Source organism: Sphaeramia orbicularis, chromosome 17 (genome assembly GCF_902148855.1).
Source record: "Sphaeramia orbicularis chromosome 17, fSphaOr1.1, whole genome shotgun sequence".
In the NCBI taxonomy this organism is placed as follows: domain Eukaryota; kingdom Metazoa; phylum Chordata; class Actinopteri; order Kurtiformes; family Apogonidae; genus Sphaeramia; species Sphaeramia orbicularis.
Window position 1 is genome coordinate 52,655,739 of NC_043973.1, and position 18,764 is coordinate 52,674,502.

At 37.6% G+C, this 18,764-nt stretch overlaps 1 protein-coding gene across 4 annotated transcripts in view; it reads right to left on the reverse strand.

Annotated features, from left to right (window-relative positions):
- Positions 1-864: 864 nt before the first annotated feature.
- larp4b (La ribonucleoprotein 4B) overlaps positions 865-18,764 on the reverse strand; it is a 59,331-nt gene continuing 41,431 nt past the window's right edge. For 2 of the 4 annotated variants that reach the window (XM_030161313.1, XM_030161312.1), the window contains exons 9-17: positions 18,332-18,385; positions 15,905-16,111; positions 15,263-15,369; positions 12,477-12,740; positions 10,998-11,022; positions 9,487-9,657; positions 6,723-6,916; positions 5,229-5,340; positions 865-4,294 (exon numbers count right to left, since the gene is read on the reverse strand). In XM_030161313.1, coding sequence (XP_030017173.1) covers positions 3,944-4,294; positions 5,229-5,340; positions 6,723-6,916; positions 9,487-9,657; positions 10,998-11,022; positions 12,477-12,740; positions 15,263-15,369; positions 15,905-16,111; positions 18,332-18,385 — 1,485 coding nt within the window. In that variant the 3' untranslated portion in view covers positions 865-3,943. Of the gene's footprint in view, positions 4,295-5,228; positions 5,341-6,722; positions 6,917-9,486; positions 9,658-10,997; positions 11,044-12,476; positions 12,741-15,262; positions 15,370-15,904; positions 16,112-18,331; positions 18,386-18,764 lie in introns of all 4 variants that reach the window. The other 2 variants (XM_030161310.1, XM_030161309.1) reach the window with 1 other exon arrangement.

The window sequence follows — 18,764 nt, forward strand, 5'->3', positions numbered from 1 at the left end:
CCGCTGCTTATCGTGTTTTAAATGTTAGTGTCATCGTGTACTGCTGATGGTTTGATAGTGGTATCTGATGTTAAAATACTGCTGCACTGAGGACTAAAAACCTGGAGTGTAGTGCTTCGGGTGTTGGCAAAACAGCTTAAAAGAAATTTTAAAAAAAAGGTTTGAGAAGCTGGAGTTGTAAAGAGGACACACGTGGACACGCAGCTTTGACTGTCCGTAAGATGCTCGTCGGTACCACAGGCTTTCGTCAAATTGTGCACAGTGATAGGGGGCGGGGCTAGGGACGCACCTATACAGGTACAACTCAGCACACAGGTAGAAAATAAATGGAATGAAATACAAAAACAAAAAAAGATTAAAAAAACCAAAAAAACAAAACAGATTTACAATCAGACAAGCTGTCCACGCCGCAGAATGGAGTAGAATTCAACCTCCACACACCCAAACCGAAATAAAAAACGTTAAAGAAAAATATTTCCAAAAGCACAACATTAAGTTTTTTTTTTATATCCTACATCCAGCTTGATAGCGACATTAATAGTTCAACAAGATCAATATATTTTTATAATCATTTTAAGGTACCTCTTATATTTTTCTGAGTATTTACAACTGTACAAGCAAAGCACACACTTCAAAGTGCACATATTTAATACAGTATTGACTAGTTTTGCATTTACAAGGTTTATATTTTCCCCCCAAAAAACAACCTGAAACTATTTAACATGAAATCAAACAAAAAAAGAGAAAACAATTCTTTTTCGTACATTATACAAAAAAGAAAAATAATAAAGGGAAAGAAAGAAAATGCCACTAGATTTGTCCTCTCTTTCTCATAAGACTTGTGACGTCTGATACGACTAAATATTTTCCACGAGTCACGCTTCGTTAACGTTTTGGGTTTTTTTTTTCTCCAAAAGAAATAAACTCTATGCTTGTCTTGTATAAAAGTTAAGGCAAAGTCATTTTTCAAGTTTAAATAAAATTCAAGTTTCTCAAACACTGGATGGAAATTTTTTACATTTTGCGTATATATATATAGAGATGCATCTCTATGTTGTTTTTTTTTCTTCTCCCTAAAAAGAAAAATGATATTTCTCATGGAACAAACAGCATCGGTTTATAAATATAAGTGGATATGGTGCCTTTTCAGCTCTTTTACCATTTCCACTGATGAGAAAAAAGGAAATAATAATAATAATAATAATAATAATAATAATAATAATAATCAACCCATCCAAGTGCATCTCAGTCCTTCGAAAAAAAGAAGAGAAAAAAAAGGAAAAAAAAAAATCTTTATTTTTGAGCAAACTCAAGATTTCGCGTCCAAATCAAAAGCAGCTATGACCAGGAGGACAGGCTTTTTCCCTTCTGCACATTGGCTCCTGTTTTCTCTTTGTGAGATTACCCAGAATGCTTTTTTTTTGTTGCAGGAAGACTTTGGCAGGACATGCAAGGTCCCAGGTTGTGTAGGCTGTTTCAACCCCAAACAGGTCAAGTACAGTGGTTTAATCAGGGGCTTTTGCATCTGAGGTGACAACTTGAAAAGATTAACCCAAGCACACGACAGGAACATCGCACTCTTTTGTATCTGGCGAGCCGATTTCCCCTGTTTTAACCTTCCATGCCTCTTAATTTAACCCTGTTTCGTTTAAGATTATTGTAAAACCTCCAACCGCATGGTGGGTTGTCTGTCAAAGTGGCTGCTACAGAAGACAGACCACCCAACCCCTTGCTCTGTTCGTCCCACTTCACCTCAACACGTACGTCTGCAAACGCCTCCATCTGAATCTGGATCTGAATCTGGACCTGGATCTGCTGGGGTCGACTGTGAACCATATGAGTGAAGGATCTAAAGGCTGTGTCCTTCGCTCTGTGCTTTAAATATCTATCGCTGTGTCTGCGTCTGATCTCCGGGGTGAAGTTGCGAGACCAATCATGTGCTTTGGCCAATCTTTTTTTTTTACTTTTTTTTTTATTAACAGTTTCAAACTCAAAGTGTGCAAACTTCAACTCGAGCAGACTGATGAGGGAGCATGCAGACACAAAAACACAACGGGACCAGCGACTCTAGTGATAAAAGACTCGATGGAGAGGAAGGGAAAACAATAAAGGAGCTCATCATCATCATCATTGTCCAGGAGGATTTTTCCCTGATCGCATTCCTGCCGCAAACTTCCCTGCGCTTTGTCTGCCTGTTTACACGTTAACAGATTTAAGGGCGTTCAGTTCAGAACTGCTAAAGAAAAACCGCCTTCGACACCCATCGAGGTGAAAAACGCACTCATTCACCATCATTATTCGGTAAAATATCCTCGGTCTCATCAACCACTCACTTCCTGTTTTCAGCACTTGAATAAAAATCCTCACAGACCCACAATCAGGGGCCAAAACCCCAACCAAAGCACTTCTATAAACCTTCAAAATGCATCAAAACACCATCCAATCTGACTTCAGCCGTACGTACATCACTCTGCGGGTTTCCCCAAGAAGACGCTTTAGCGATGTGTTGGCTGATTTGCATCAAACATGCTTCCCTTTTTAACTTCCAGGTAGAATAATCTGATACTTTTGCCTGTAAATCTGTGGAAACAGTGCAAACAAAGCTCTGTAGATGTAAATCAAGTATTTCTAAGTAAGAGATTCCAGGGTTTTTGTTTTTAACGTCACTGTAGCACCATATCTAGAATAAATGATGAGGAACATGCTGCTGTGTGAATGCATCTGAACACTAACGACGACACCCCCCCCCCCCCCCCCCCCCCATGCATCCACGGTGTCTGCAGATGTTCCAATGATGCTTCCAGCCTTTCACCAGTTGATAGGTTTCATCTGAATCTCACGGTCTGACTTCAACTAAGCTGCATTTAAAGTGGCTGGAATTAAAGATCTGAACCCTGCGCTGCATCTTTTCAACAGTATGTGCCTTCTGTGATTATTCCACAGTTTCAGGGGAAATGAAAAGTGAGGTCAGCTCTGTACAAGCCCGCCTTCGCTTCTCTCAAAAATGCAATTTAGCTCTACTTAACTTGTCAAAAAAGTTCACATCTCTGACTTCTTCACAACTCAGAGGCAGCCGGCGGCGGGTTAAAAACACATCCCATCGCTGTCGGCTGATGTTTCGGTCGCCTTCTCTGCCCGACCTCACATCAGTCGATCGACACGAGCTATGCTGCAGCGTAGCTAGCTTTAGTTAGCAGTGAAAACGATCAAAAATAAAACAGCAGAAGAAGGTGATTCTTTACAGAGGAAGTACCCCAGCAGTAACTGTGAAGAAAGCTGAGCTGCTGAAAGAACATCGACAAATAAAAATTCACTAGTGTAACGAAATCTCAAAGAATCAGGCGACGAAAACCAAACATGATGAGATGTGATGTCACGTCTTGCATATGGAAGCGAAGACGCAGAAAAACAAACATGTGCTAATTATGAGCCATAATTGAGCTACATAAAGCTGCACAACTGTGCCACTCAACATGCAAACAAACCCCCCCACTATGAGAGCCGAACAAGGTGGAGTCTGTTGTAACGCGCTCTTTCCCATCATCCACTGGGGTGGCTTCCAACAATGCCATTGCTGCTTCGCACACAAGACTAATTTAATCCCACAAGGCTGTTTGGACAGAATGAATAAACTTCAGTGTTGTCTGTGCCAACTGACAGGCTGACACAACGACGTAATGCAAAAAGTGAAAAAGGAGAAAAAAAATAAACGGAAAATTTAAACAAAAAAAAAAAAAGCAAATAAATAGAAAATAAAGAATGAAACGGTGCTCTACATGCACAGTAAAGTGCTTTTTGTCTGCAAGCCCTGATCCAGAGAAGAAGGCGTCCTCTATGCTCGTTTTGACTGGTGATTCTGGGATAGAAGTATCGAGTAGCCCTGACTTATATTTTCTTTTTTAACGCCTCCGTGGAGCGTAGTGGGAGGGGGCGCACAGTTGCCCTACTGGGGGGACTTGGGTGGGGTGTGATGGGGATCTTTGCTGGAGGTTTTCCCTGGGTGCGGGGGAGGGGAGGCCCATCGCCCTGCCGGCCTTCGAGCCTCCCGCGGTGGTCTGCCCGGGGTGACGGCCGTCGAGCCGGGTTTGGAGGACGAAGAGGAGGAGGATGAAGAGGAGGAGGGAGGGTGTGTCTCTCGGGTCTTGGCCTCCCCCGTGGGGATGGGGGTTTCGGGGCACTTCCTGTCATCGCCCATGCAGGCTGGCTTGGCTTCCTTAGGGGTCGGCGGTTGCTGTGAAGCCGGTGTGTCTTTAACCCGTTGACAGATCTCTGCGTACGAGGGTTTCCTCAGCTCCTGAAACGACACATTTATATCAGATTTAACCCTTTTACGACTCCCATTATAACAGGCTATCTAGATTTCTAGGTTTGCTTTTTTATAACACCAGTGTCAGAAAATGTCTTTTTTGCCAATTCTTTTGCAATTAAAATTAAAAATACAGTGAACAGACAGTTAAAAATATGTTCTTACATCTACAACAAATGGACAGTTAGATACTGCATTAACACTATAAGGACTCCCATTTTAACAGGCCTGTATGTTTTATTTTTTGCAATAAAAGTTTTAGAAAATGTCTTTTTTGCCAATTCTCTTGCACGTTTTGTCAGGAAGAACTTAACTTTAAATATCTGGCCATTAATTATATGAAATAAATGCTTGATGCTTAAAACAGTGTGTTATAGCAAACATTTAAAAAAATAGACTTGAATTTTTAATATATTTGTTATGAAAGGCAACTGTAAATGTGCAGAATGAAACTTTATGAGATTATAGAAATAAACTTTCAACTGTTTTCCACGTGCTCAAACATTTTAGTTTGTCTAAATCATTCTGGGTCCAGGTTCCAGCTTCTTATTTTTAGTTATTTCTAGTCATTTTAACATTGTCTAACTTTGAAAATGAATGCGGGTCTTTTAGACCCACCTATGGAAGCTTGGGGAAGTAATAGAAGAACTCCAATTTCATAAGATCTATAAAAGGTAGGCTTAAAATTTGAACAGCACGATGTCAGTAATGTGTTTTTTGAGGAATACCTGGGATGTAACTTTTTATTACAAAGATATTACAATAAAACAACATATGGGTCATTTTGACCCATTTATGCATCTAAAAGTTAAATCCAAACCAGACCAAGGATACTCATTTCCTCTAAAATACACACAACAGACCTGATGTCTAATAGGGTGCAAGCATTAATAAAAGTATGTAAGTAGACGTGAATACTGACTGTGGCAGCACCGTTGACTTGCACTGATTTGCTTGCAGTGGACAAAGTGCCGGGAACTCGCTCCACCGACAGCTGCACCTCCTTCGGCTTCACCTCCGTCACCTTCATCTCTCTGAAACCAACCAACAACGGTGAAACCAGACATGAAAAGAAGCAAACCACAGCCGCATTTCATCACATTTATGCTGAAATTTAACACTGTCAGAGAAATAATGTAAGTCCCCCTTACTATAAAAGTAAAAGAGTAAAAGAGGACTTGATCTCTTCTGGACTTTATCTAGTAAAATAAAAATTAAATAGAAATAGACAAAAAACAAACTTGAAGTATTTTGTCTACAACAGAGGTTCCTAAATTTGTTCAGCTTGAGACCCAAAAAACTAAGTCCGTATCTCCTCAGGACCAAAATTAACCCTTAAAAACCCAGGACTAGTTTTGTGTCGACTTCCAAGTGACTTTTTCTTGAAATCTAACCTTCGTAAGGGATTTAACATCATTTATTATAATATTATCCACTACATTTTGCATTTTTCAATGTAAACCATGTATTTTCCTAAACTAAATGTGCATTTTCTTTATTTTTTTTTTTTAAATCCAGTGTCTTTTATTCTTACATGTTTTATACTTCATTGATGCATTTTCCACCCTCTGGTTACCTTTGTGTCAAAAATGTACATGCACAAAAAACTGCTATAAAATCATTAGACATCAATAATTTTTAAAAAACTTTTCCCCCCATACATTTCTTAAACAACTTCAGCCCTGCTCAAAACTATCAAACATTCAACAGTTTTCAGGATTTTAACCCTTTAAATGCCAGTTTAATTATTTGAAGTCTGAAATATTCATTAAAACAAAAACACAAAAAAATTGATATTTTCCATACAATAAATAGGAAAAGGATGGGACATTGGTGGTGATGAGTCTTGAATATGTCAAAGATTAGCACCAAAACTGGTTTGACTGCATTAGTATTTTTTCTGTAGTGTCAGATACTCCCTCTGGTTACACTCATGGACAAAAATGCCTCATTGACTTCCATTATAAGCACTTTCTTTTTTTTATCTCGCTGCCATTACGCTATACAGCTGTAAAAGGTAACCAAAGGGTAGTAAATTTGAGGAGGGCACAACGCTTAAAAAATTACTCAAAACTAATTTGCACATGACACTGAAATTGTACTTGTTGAATCTGTTTAATTATTTTATATTAGTATGATTATTCTTTTTATTGTATCTTGCATTATTATTATTATTGTTAATGTTACTTTAACTGACTGTTAATTGAACTTAAGCAGGTAATATCACTATGGATCACATTGTTTCTGTGCTTGTAAATGTATACTGTTATGTTTGTTATGGGAGGACCCCAGGAAGAGCAGCTTGTTCCAGTTAAGAGTCGTATGTATGGGGTATGAACTGTTGCTGATGTAAACATTTCATTTTCATCCTCTTGGACACATCTGTCTCCTGCCTTCATCAGTGGATAAAACTTACGCTGCTGGGATGGAGGGAGCGGGATTGTGCGGCGGTCCGGTGGCCGGGGTCAGCGTCGAGGCCGAGGCCAGGGGTGTGGCGGTCTGCGAGGGCTGGAAGCTTGTGGGCATTGGGGAGGTGGAGGACCGCAGGGGCTCTTTGGGGCCTGCGGGAGACAGGGCTCCGCCTCCAGTACTGGAATCAGCACTTACATTCTGCAGAAATCACGAATCAGATCAGTTCAGGCAGAACCAGATCAATGCAATGACAACAGGAATGTTCTCTGAAAAGAATACTGAGAAAAATCTGAATCCCAATTTAAAAAATACATGACTGTCACAAAAAACTCCAAAAAAACCCCACAAACTTGAAAAAGTAAGCACAGATTGCACATATGAACACATAAAGGTAGAACTGAATATTTTTGTACTATCAAATTAAAACTCTTACGTCCAATTTTACAGGGTCTATCAACGTCAAACAAAAACTAAGACTTTCACAACTGTACTTTGAAGTGGAGTTGACAGCTCCAGGTGAACCAGTATTTTGTTACACTTTGAAAACGCAGTGTGTGGTGAATATACAGGGTGTCCATGAAGTCTATTTGCAATTAAACAAACTTATTACCAAAGCAAATAAATAGGCACATCTGTGGAAATTATTACAAAACGAAAAGTAAATACTGAAGTTTTGTTTTTTTTTTCCGCCTCATTTAGAACACCTCTATATGGGCACCATCAGCTGCATAAAGGCCATCAAGATGGTACTGATTTCTAGCATAGCCTCTACTATGGTGGGAACGGCATCAGTAATCTTTAGCTTCAGGTCGTTGATTAAAAATATGATTAAAACCTTTGATAACCACAGAGTACATAGAATAAATCTGATTAACATATCTCATCAATTGCTTTTGAAATACTTTTTTTTTTGTTAAAAAAACAACAACAAAAAAACTGTAAAGAGGCTTTGTGGACACCCTGTACTTTAAAGTACTGAAAACTGGCATTACTTTTACTATTATAGAGTAACAAACTCTGTGACACATTACATATCAAAAGTAACCTTCAAAGCACTGGCAGCTACACGAGCATATGCTGGAGATTTTATAACTACTGTAATTCATTAGTCCAACTATCTACTAAATGAATTAGAACCATACAGGCAGCTGCTGGTTCTCATGGTTCATTAAATTCTAATTACTTCCTCAAACACAAAAAACAATAAGGCTGAAGGTACAGATATTTATTCATGAGAAACTACTTGTCAGTTAACCCTATAAAGCAGGGGTGTCCAAACTTTTTTTTAAAGAAGGCCAGATCTGATAATGTGGAGACTGCCAGGGGCCAGTGGTCCCTTCGGATGTTTTTTAAACAGTAAAAATTACATATAAAAGCACTGTTCTACAACAATTTTATTTTCATTGTCACAATATCATTTTTTTAAATGGCAATGTAACCAAATCTAAGCCACTCAGGTGTGAAAAAGTTATTAAAAAAAAAAAAACAAACAAAACATTTCTACCTTCCTTTCACATCTGGAGACAGATAACATAGAACAAACTGTGTGGAGTATCTTAAAAGTCCAAGAAGTTGATAAAAATCTTAACCCCCCATTCATTTTAAACATGACTTATATGAGTAATCATTACTCATATATTACTCAGTAATGCAAAGTCTGTTAACATTTAAGATGAAAACAGATGACTCTTACTCTTGTCTTTCACAAAATCATTCAGAAAGTAATATTTGTGTCACATCTACACTGATTGCACTGATCGTTAGTGTGCAACATAACTCAAAAACTTATGGACAGATTTGGATGAAATTTTCAGGGTTTGTTGGAAGTGGGATAAGGAAGAAATTATTAAATTTTGGTGGTGATCGGGGGTGGAGGGGGCCCACGGGGGGGGCCACTGATCAGCCTTGGCGGAGGTCTGCGCTCTCTGAGTGCTTCTAGTTACAAAAGGAACTAAGAACTAGAATGGGATTATTAAGTACTAGTATCGGTACTCGGTGTCGGCAAGTACTCAAAAGTAAGTACTCGTACTCGGTCTGGAAAAAAGTGGTATCGGTGCATCCCTAATGTATGGTATCATACTCAGAGGTGTCTCACTGGTAAATTTATTTTATATTGAATCTCATATTGAATCTCATGAACATCAGTGGTCAGAATAATTGTATTTATAAGTCTATCGTTTATTGTTTTGTAATACATTAGATTAGAAATAAAAATAGTTTAGATGAAAATGTTGACTTAAGTTAATTTTTTATGATTTTTCTGTATGAAACTGAAGCCAGATTGAAGATATTTTTAAGCTCAAAATGCACCAGAATGCAGGAAAAAGACTTCATTTTTCCCCAAATTTCCCGGGGGAGCTATGCTCGTCGCCACAGTCCGCTACGCGCCCCACTGCAGGGACCCAGACTAGCTGTGGCTTTTTGTGGCTACACTCATTTCTATGAATGTAGCCACAGTGGCTGTATCTTTCATTTTCGTAGCGCAAGCACAGGAAAGAACCCAAATGTATCTCATTTTGACAATAGGGCAAAAGGTTCAGGAGTCACTGTAATCTTAATGACAGGGAATGCAGAAATATGGCACCAGAGACACAACTGTCCAAAAAGGGTAAAAGTATTTCACCTGAAGTAGACCGTGTTACCATTTAGTTACTGATCATAAAATCATTGGTCAACACTGGTTTGAACTCATCACCTGAACTGACTGTGTTTGATGTTTATTTATCCACATTGAGTAAAATAAATGATCGCATTAATCATGTCCTCACCCGTTCCTTGGTGTTTCCAACCACTACGCTGCTGGCCAACCGGCTGTCGAACACGTCGTCGGTCTTGAGCTGGCCGGCCGCTCCGGGCAGGGGGGGGAAGCTGGAGAGGCCCAGCTCAAAGCTCGGAGACGGGGGTTTGGGAGGAGGCGGCGGCGACTGAGGCGTCACTCTCTGCAACACGGAAACAATCCCAGAGTCAGAATGTGGCGTTAAAGAGACGGAAAGAGACGACCAGGGACCTGTTAACGGCTCATCTTATCTTTACAAAAATGACTCAGGATAACATAGAAAAAAAGGCATTGAGGAAGAATACATATGAGACGTAATTAACCCTTTAAGCCCTGAGACATTATTTCAGTGAATCTGCGTCTGTTTCAGGTTCATTAAAGTTGCTGTGAGTATGTGCTTGTGTTCCTTTTCTTCAGTGGTTTTGTTTAACTGTGTGTTTTAGGGTCAAAACAGGTGGAATAACAGAAAAAGACAAAGAGAGGAATTGAAGTTTGACAGGTTTGGACTAAATAAGGCACTAGAAGGTACATCTATAAGAGATTTAGGATGTTGAACATCAACTGTGAACTGGAACACACTGAACAACAACAAGGATTTGAATTTTGATCCAGAAATTTTAGTTTTGGGGCTCTTTTTACCTAAATAAGTCCAGCTGCTTTTGGACACCTGGTTGAACTCCACAAAGTAGTTACATACTACTACTACTACTGCTGCTACTACTACTACTACTACTACTGCTACCACTACTACAACTACGACTACTACTACTACTACTACTACTATAAATGACTGGATTGATGTAGTTTACAGTATATATGTTATGGAGAGAATCACATTTAAACTGAGATGTAAAATTGATATCTTCGCTGAAAATTGGTTAAAATGACTCACTTATGTTTCAATTGCAAAGCATCTTTGAGTACTTAGAAAAGCGCTACATAAAACCTATGTATTATTATTATTTATTATTATTAACTGTAAGGCCTGATTTTGTGTAATTACAAAGTGCCACTAAAGAGGGCATATCAAACTTTACCATAAGGAAGAAAATAAATCTGGGTATATGAGCATACTGATGTACATGTGGACTAAATGCTATTCGAACGTTGGACTCTCCCCCTGCTGTTTGTTCTATTATTGTTTGTATTTATGTTTTGTCTTTTTCAAAAACAGCAATAAAAAGTAAATTAAAAAAAAAAAAAAAACTGAACGGTTTAAAAAAATGGTTAAAAAAGAAAAAGCCCAAACTGTCTATTTTTATAGTGAGTCAGTCCCACTCACTGCTCTGTGTTTTACCCCCCCATTCCACAGGCAGCAGGGGGTGAACTGAGCATGCTCAGATGTCTATGGAAAGAACAAGGTCTATTCTATCAACAGCTTTGGAACTTTTTTCACATATGAATATTTAAATTAAATCACACATTCAGAATGCTCACCACAGACACGTCAGGGGCTAAAGGGTTAAATCAACAAGACAAGAAAACGATATGAAAAATACTTACTGTAAACTTTTCGTCTCTCTTTTTCCTAGAAGCAGAAACATTTTTCCTTTAAGAAAGAGAACACTTCAATTTACAAACATCCATTTTATCTTAGACAGTGACTCAACCTCAGATAATGTCAATTACAACATCTACACCATAATAACGATGTGTTGTGATTTCATACCAGTGGTTAAATGACAGGAAGCAGCTCATGTTGTCTCTATCTGTGCTTTTTGCCTTTTTAAAAAAATCAATGTCTCAAAACAGACTATGTACCTCCAACATGTCGCCAACGCTAACATTTAAGGCGTAGAGTTAAAGGACAGAATAACAGTGTCTGCAAAGGATCTTCATATTTATGAAAGGAACAAACAACTGAAATGACTGGACTAGAGACTAAAAATGTCTTATGTTACTGTCCTCTGAGTCTATGTTGGACATTTATACTAGAGCTTATGTCAATGATATTAAAGCTCAGGGCAGGATTTAAAGTTAGAAAAAACTATTTACTACCAGATGATATGAAGTACTGAAGACGATTCTCCAAGTTTAGGTAAAAATAACACCAAGAACTAAAGTCTTTAAAGGTTAAATGGAGAAACATGAGTTCCGGGATGTTTGTGATTTAATTTACTTCCTGTTTTTTGGTGGCGGTGATACAATTTATAAGTCATCTAACCAAGTATGTACATCAGGGGTGTCAAACATCTGACCCGGAGGCCAAAATCTGCCTGCAATAGTTTCCGATGTGGCCCATGAGATGACGCTCCAATTTCCAATATTTTAACAAAATTCTACCTCTTATTAAATGTTGGGTATTTGTAGATCCAATGTGATCTGTAAGTTGTAATGCACATGTATAAATGGTAAACTGAGGCAGAATGTTGTAGGAATCCCCTTATTTTTCTTTAGAAATTTCAGGTTGTTCATGGTTGTTCGAGTTAGTCACATTTTTTTGCGAGAGCATTGGCTGTATGTGTCATAATTTTACTTTTTTTGCACTAAAACAAAGTGAAAAAAATGGCGTTGTCATTACTTATAGGATACTATGCCATTATTTTACTGGTCCAGCCCATTTGAGGTCAAATTGGACTCATGTCGCAGAAAAAATTATAAGACCGCCCTTTTTGTTTTCTTCAGTTTCTAGTTCATTTTAATGCCTGGAACAACTAAAGGTCCATTTGTTTGGACAAATATAATGATAACAAAACTAGCTCATAGTAGTTTAATTTCAGAGCTGATATCTATCCATTTTCCATGTTTTCTTGATAATAACCAAAATCACTTCAGTTCTTACATCAATATCTATGGCATTGTACTGACAAAAACAGTGCTTTTAGACATTCCATGTTTTCTTTTCTGTTTGTTTTAGTCACATGATACACACAGGAGGTAGTACTTGATTGCATAACCATTGTTTTTGATGGTGTAATAATTTGTCCATGTGTAAGACTCATAGTGTTGCAGTGGCGTTGCACTGCAGCAGATGTTCTTTACCTTCCTCGGCCCATGCCCAGGGAGTAGTCCGTGGTGGTGGGCTCCGTCACTCTGCCCGTGCCCACAGTGTCCCTGCGGGGGAAGGCTGCAGTGGAGGGTAACCTGGTTCTGGGTTGGCTGGTGGGGAGCCGTGTCGGCGGACTGCTGCGGACCCCATTCAGCCTCTCGCTGGGGAAGCTGGGAAAGATGGTGGGGCTGTCCAGGAGCCCAGTGTTGCGATCCGCAGTGGGGACCGTCGGCCTCAGGTGAGGTTTACTGTGATTCCTGCAGAAAACACACATTTCCAGTCAGTCACTTTGGGAATAAGATGGTAACAAGGGTCATGCAGGTTCTCCTTAACTCACAAAGACCCAAACTGATCTAAACTGTTTAATCCCTGTTGATCCACTAATCCTATCAATAAATAAAACTAATTGGTGTAAAATGCAGCATCATCTTTTGATGGTCATCAGATATGACCCATTTGGGGCCAAATCATTAAAATAATAGACAAGATGAACAAAATGAGACACAAACTGAACAAAAATTTATGAAAAAATAATGAAATATGCAAGAAAAAAATGAAGGAAAATTAATTGAATAGCAAACAAACTGAACCACAACAGCCAAAGTAATCAATAAAATGAACAGAATTAATATAAAGTGAAAAAATAGTCAGCAACAAGAACAAACTAAGCCACAAACTGACCAAAGTTGAAGAAATATGTTGAAGTAATTGGTGTAAAATACAGTTATTCATCTTTTCATGATCATCAGATATGACCCATTTGGATGTTCAGAGGCTCCATAGTTACTGTGGAAACGCCGTCATCTTCCACAATATTGATTCACCAGTAAAACCCATAGAGCTGGATCAATAACAGTGGATGGACACACTGGGTTTATGTTCAGTTAATGATATCTTTACTGAAAAACGTCACTTTTTCATCAGTTTGCTTCTGATATAATAACCCTCAACTTTAATCTAAGTTTTTATGAACATCTATGTGATCAGAAAATGAAATATATGAATTTTCACTGAAAAAAAACCAAAAAAAAAAACAGAAAATACAGAGGATAATATTATAATAAATTGGGATACTACATTTAAGAAAGGTTTAATCAAAGAGAAAATTGCCACCAAAGTAGCACTGGGTCTTTATGGGTTAAGTTTCTTGGGGACTCTGGTGTGCTTTTGCATATTTTGGGACTAGACATTTAACAGTGAGACAAAGCAGTACAGCAGATCTATCCATAGTTCAGTGCAAAATGACATCTATAAAATCTCAATCATTTCCTGACAGTTCAGTTTTCGATCTTTCTGAGCTCCTCATCATTCTTGGCTGACATAAACTCACTCTGGAGATGATTTGAAACAGCAGAGACACACTAGAGACATTGCAGAAGGTTCAAATGATAACACATTGTTATTGCTGACAGGCTAGAGCTGCACAATTAATTGAACCAGTGTCAGAGTGTGCAATTATATAATCACAAAGGGCTCCAATTTACAGGTCCAGAGTGTGTCTGGAGAGATTTGGATTCAGTAAAACCCAGCAAATAGAGGTACTGTGGAGAAGATGCTAAATGAAAGCCAGGACTTTTTAAGATTCCGCATTTTCTTACAAGTTAAAGTTCGTGTGTTTGAATAAGAACAAACACATTTCAAAATGATCAATAATATATGCATTTTTAATGATAACCACACAAATAAACTCAGATTAGAATGTTGTTGTTTTTTTTCATCAAAGCATAGAGCAGATGATATTTATTTTTAAAAAAAACCAAACAGACTTTTAACACCCTTTCTAGTCCACAAAAATGAATGTCACAGGACCCTTAATGCAACCTTTCTGCTGCCTTTTTTAACATTTCCATTTTCTGTTCTTTCCAATATCACTTCATAGAACAGCTTCAATGGCACCAAGAGTTGGGGGTTTAACCTCCCAGTATCATGGAGAACATACTATTCACACTTTGCATTTGATTTTTTAAAATTCTGACACAGCCACTAAAATCAGCACATTGTAAACAACAGAAAATTCCTACACTAAACACCCTTCTGCTGAGTGAGTACAAAATGCACATTGACACATTTTAGAACATTTGACCTAGCACAAAAATAATAATGCATATAAACCACTGTCGTCGTTAATCATTGACATATGTCAAGCTGCAAAATAAAAAATATACATAATCCAGTTTTTATGTTTAAAAAAAAAAGAAAAAAAGGTTTTTGTGCTTTTTGCATAAAAAAATATGGTTTGTTTACATTACAAACACGGCATTTAAAGGGTTAAAAATATGACAGTTATTGAATATTTTGTATTTTTGTTTATGGCTCAACTTGATGAAATTAAAAAAATGTAAAAAAAACAAACAAAAAAAACCCCTATAAATAATTTGTATGAAAACATTTTAACACTACTACGGCACTGTGCAGATTATACACATTTTTGGTGTTTAGACGGACCTCTAGCCTCCTGAGACCCAGGAAATGTCAGCAAAGTACAAGCTTTTTTTTTGTTTTTTATTAAATCAGTGCCTATATTGGAAACATCATGATGCAACAGTTTTTTCAGATGCAGTTTTTAAAATTTTTATGGAATGTCCTTTGTGGTGGACAGTTTTCTTTTCTTTTTTTTGTATAAAGTTGTGAAACTCTTGTCCACAAATGTGGACAGAAAACCCATAGCTGGGTCTTAGGAGACTATGGGCGGGATACCAGAGGGTTAACTCATTCTAACACCAGGCTTTAATAATGGCTCCTTTTAATTCTTGAAAACCTGGAAGGAAGAGTCACAAACCTGTTTCTGGGTGAGTAGTGTCTGACAGTGAGGGGAGACGTCGCTGGTTTAAAACTGTGCGATGTGGTGAATCCGTTAATGAACTGGTTGTTGTGAAATGGTGCAACCTGGAAAACAGAAAAGACTGGATGAAATAACAAGGAACACAGATAAAAGGCAGCACAGCAAAAAAGACGACTGGAGAAACTACACAGTTTATATATTATATGGGTTTAGTCCTACTGGTTATTTTTTTAGTGCTTTTCATTGTTTATGCATTTCAACTGAAGACAGAATAACTGATCTTCAAATGTAAAGACTTCAATTTACTTTGAATTCACTTGGAAAACAAAAAGGACACCATAGAATAGAATAGAATAGAATAGAGCTTTATTGACACTGTTACAGGAACAATGAAATCAGTTTAGCATCAGTTACTTTCTAGCAGCAAAGATTTAAAGTGCAGAAAGACTGCATATAAATATCAAACTATTCTGAAAAATACTGAAAAACAAAACTACAAAGAAATACTAATATATACAAATAGCCAACTCTATACGATAGGTGGAAGAAATATGTACAATATATAACGGGTATATACAGGTAATATCGTACAGAATGTAATGTCATTAATAACTGATGTGATGGGATGGTTCTTCTTACCAGTGTGGGGTCGATGAAGCTGTGTGTGGCGGACCAGGCCTGCGGCGTGATGAGGCTGTAGAGGGGGAACTGCTGCTGGGGGCTGTAAACCGGGGGGATGTAGTAGGACGTGTAGCGCTGCTGGGCATACGGGTTCACCTCCACCGGCCGGTAACCGTTCTTTGGCATGAAAGTGTTGATAGCGATTGCCTTCGCCTTTATCCTTGCCTGGAAGAAGAGCCACGACGGAAGGAAAATTAATATACAACAGCAGATATACTGGCATATCTGCAAATTAAATGTGTAGTCCAGTGTTAAGTAGTTGTATTATTTTTATTGAACCCTTAGATGTAGGTCAAAATGACCCGCTGAGGTTGTTTTCTTGAAAAATCTTATTGCAAAAATCCAGGTATTCCACAAAAAACATTTAATTGACATCATACCATTTCAACTTGTAACTTGTCATTTATAGATTTTATGAAATTGCACTTTAGGTATTACTACCCCCGTCTTCCATAAGTGGGTCAAAATGATCCGCATTCATTTACAATGGAATTACATCTGAACCTTTGATTCATTCTACACAAAGACCAGAAGACTCACTCACTAAATGGATGTCGATATTGTTCGACTGCTGTTACATACTATATATTATTTACTCTATGTACTTTGATTTCAAATGTTCACAATATTAACAAAAAATTGTTTTAACTGTTAAAAATGTCAATCAAAAAAAAGAAAACATGTTTCAAACATTAAATCATTCTTTTATGGACCAAACTATAATACAACTGATTACTTTTATGAATATTACTTTTATAAGAGATAAAAAAAAATCATCCAGACAAAATAACTTAGCTATACTACATGGTGCACTATTTTATGTCTTTTTACAAAACAATGAAGGGAATACTATGCTAGATTTCATTGCATTTTGAAGGACTTTTTTCCAATTAACATGGAAAAAACTTAATTGACCTTTAAATCAGTGCTGTACTAACATGAGTTTCACAACAATCATATAGTTGTACGCAGACAGAGGGACTTGTGATGTGGTAAAAGTAAAGCTGTAAAGGACAATAAGATGCACGACAATGATCATCTGTCACTATTTAATGACTGCAACTTATAACAATGGCCTCCTGGTACAAATGTCCACAGTCATTAGTTATGGACAAATGCATTAATAAACTGGTGAAGTGCCTGTGTGAACTCCATCAGTATGGGAAAAAATGGAATATAAAAAAAGAGAAGAGCTCTTCTAGGGATTTTCATCTGTGGTGTTAATGAGGATTTTCATAAATTAGTGAATCTTCTTAAACCTGAGATGTCACGTCACCTCTAAATGAACCTCTTAAACGACCATCTCTGCTGAAAAGCCATGTGTGTTTCTCTGAGATAATGCTGAATTATACATGAGGGAAGATTTTTCTCCCCTGTTCATTAATAATGAATTCAACATTTAAACTTTAGTGACGCACGGTTTTGCTTCCGTTTGGCCTGAAGTACATAATCTGACTGTTGAATAGGACTGTAATTACCAATTTAGAAGAAAAAAACAGACCACCTACAACACTGCGCAGAAGTCCAACATTCTGTTTGTTGGTTTTTTAAAGTTCTAATGTCCACATATATGCATTTATCAATCTCTGTATTTAGATCCAATCTGATATATGTGAAGTATGTCTAGCAGGAAAAACTAGTTTCGGGTTAAAAACAGCTTCTATAAACCACAGCAGTCATATTTAGTGTGACCTCCCTTTGCACTTAACATGTCTTTAACCCTTATGTTCAGACAAAATGAGACTTTTGGCATTAATTTATTGAGGATTTACACAAGGAACAAAATGAACAAGTGGTTCCAGGCACAACAAACCCCACCCTTTGGACATACTGTAGCTGATTTTGGCATCAATCCAGCTGATGTCATCATGTCTATGCATGTGCTGATGTCAGCATATCAATTGCCTCTCTTGTGCCAACTTTGAAGTATATTGTAAAAAAATTGATGTTTTTATAGACATTGGAAACAACAAAATCAATGAAATACTCACTAAAATGAACAAAACTGAACTAAATAATCATGTTTAATTCAACACGTGTCAGATGTTTCTAAAGGTCACACTAAATAGACAACCCATTTAGTTCAGTTCTTTTAAGGCTGGGCCTACATTTCCTGTACTTTCTTGTTGTATGTGAGAGGAAAGAAAATGAGAAATAAATGTGTATGATCATTTCAACACTGAAAAAACAACAAGGATAAATGTGGTGCAAGTCTTTTGCACATTACTGTACATACTACATTACATGAAATTAACTCCCAGGTGAAGTGGATCTTAATGTATAACTGGTGTGTTTTCATTGGTCTGGCCTGGTTTTGTGCCAGTGAATGTATTTTTCAGTTTCATGACAGTGCACAGCAGCTGTTTGTTTTTCCAGACCACCTACCTTAATGGGCTTCCCCTGGAAGGTCTTCACCTCCTCACGGAGATACTGATATGCCTTTAACAAGGGACAACGACAGCACAGAATCAAGTGAATCAAGTCTGGTATAAATCATAAAAAGTAGTGACAAAAATGACAACTGGAAATCAGGTCATAGAAAACAGGGTCACAGTCAATGATGACAAAAACGCACAAAGACAAATAGTCACAGCATGATAAGGTACATTATATGGACAAAAGTATGTGGACATGTTGTATTCAGGTGTGTCTTTTCTAACAGGGGTCTGGGATACAAAACAATAATGACTAATGTCAGAATATAGTTTTATATTGGGATAAATATCATTGCATTGGTTAGTTTGGTTTAAACTGTTATATGTGCTTCCAAAATGCCTCAGAGATGGTTTTGACTGTAAATAATTTTCTACAGCAACTA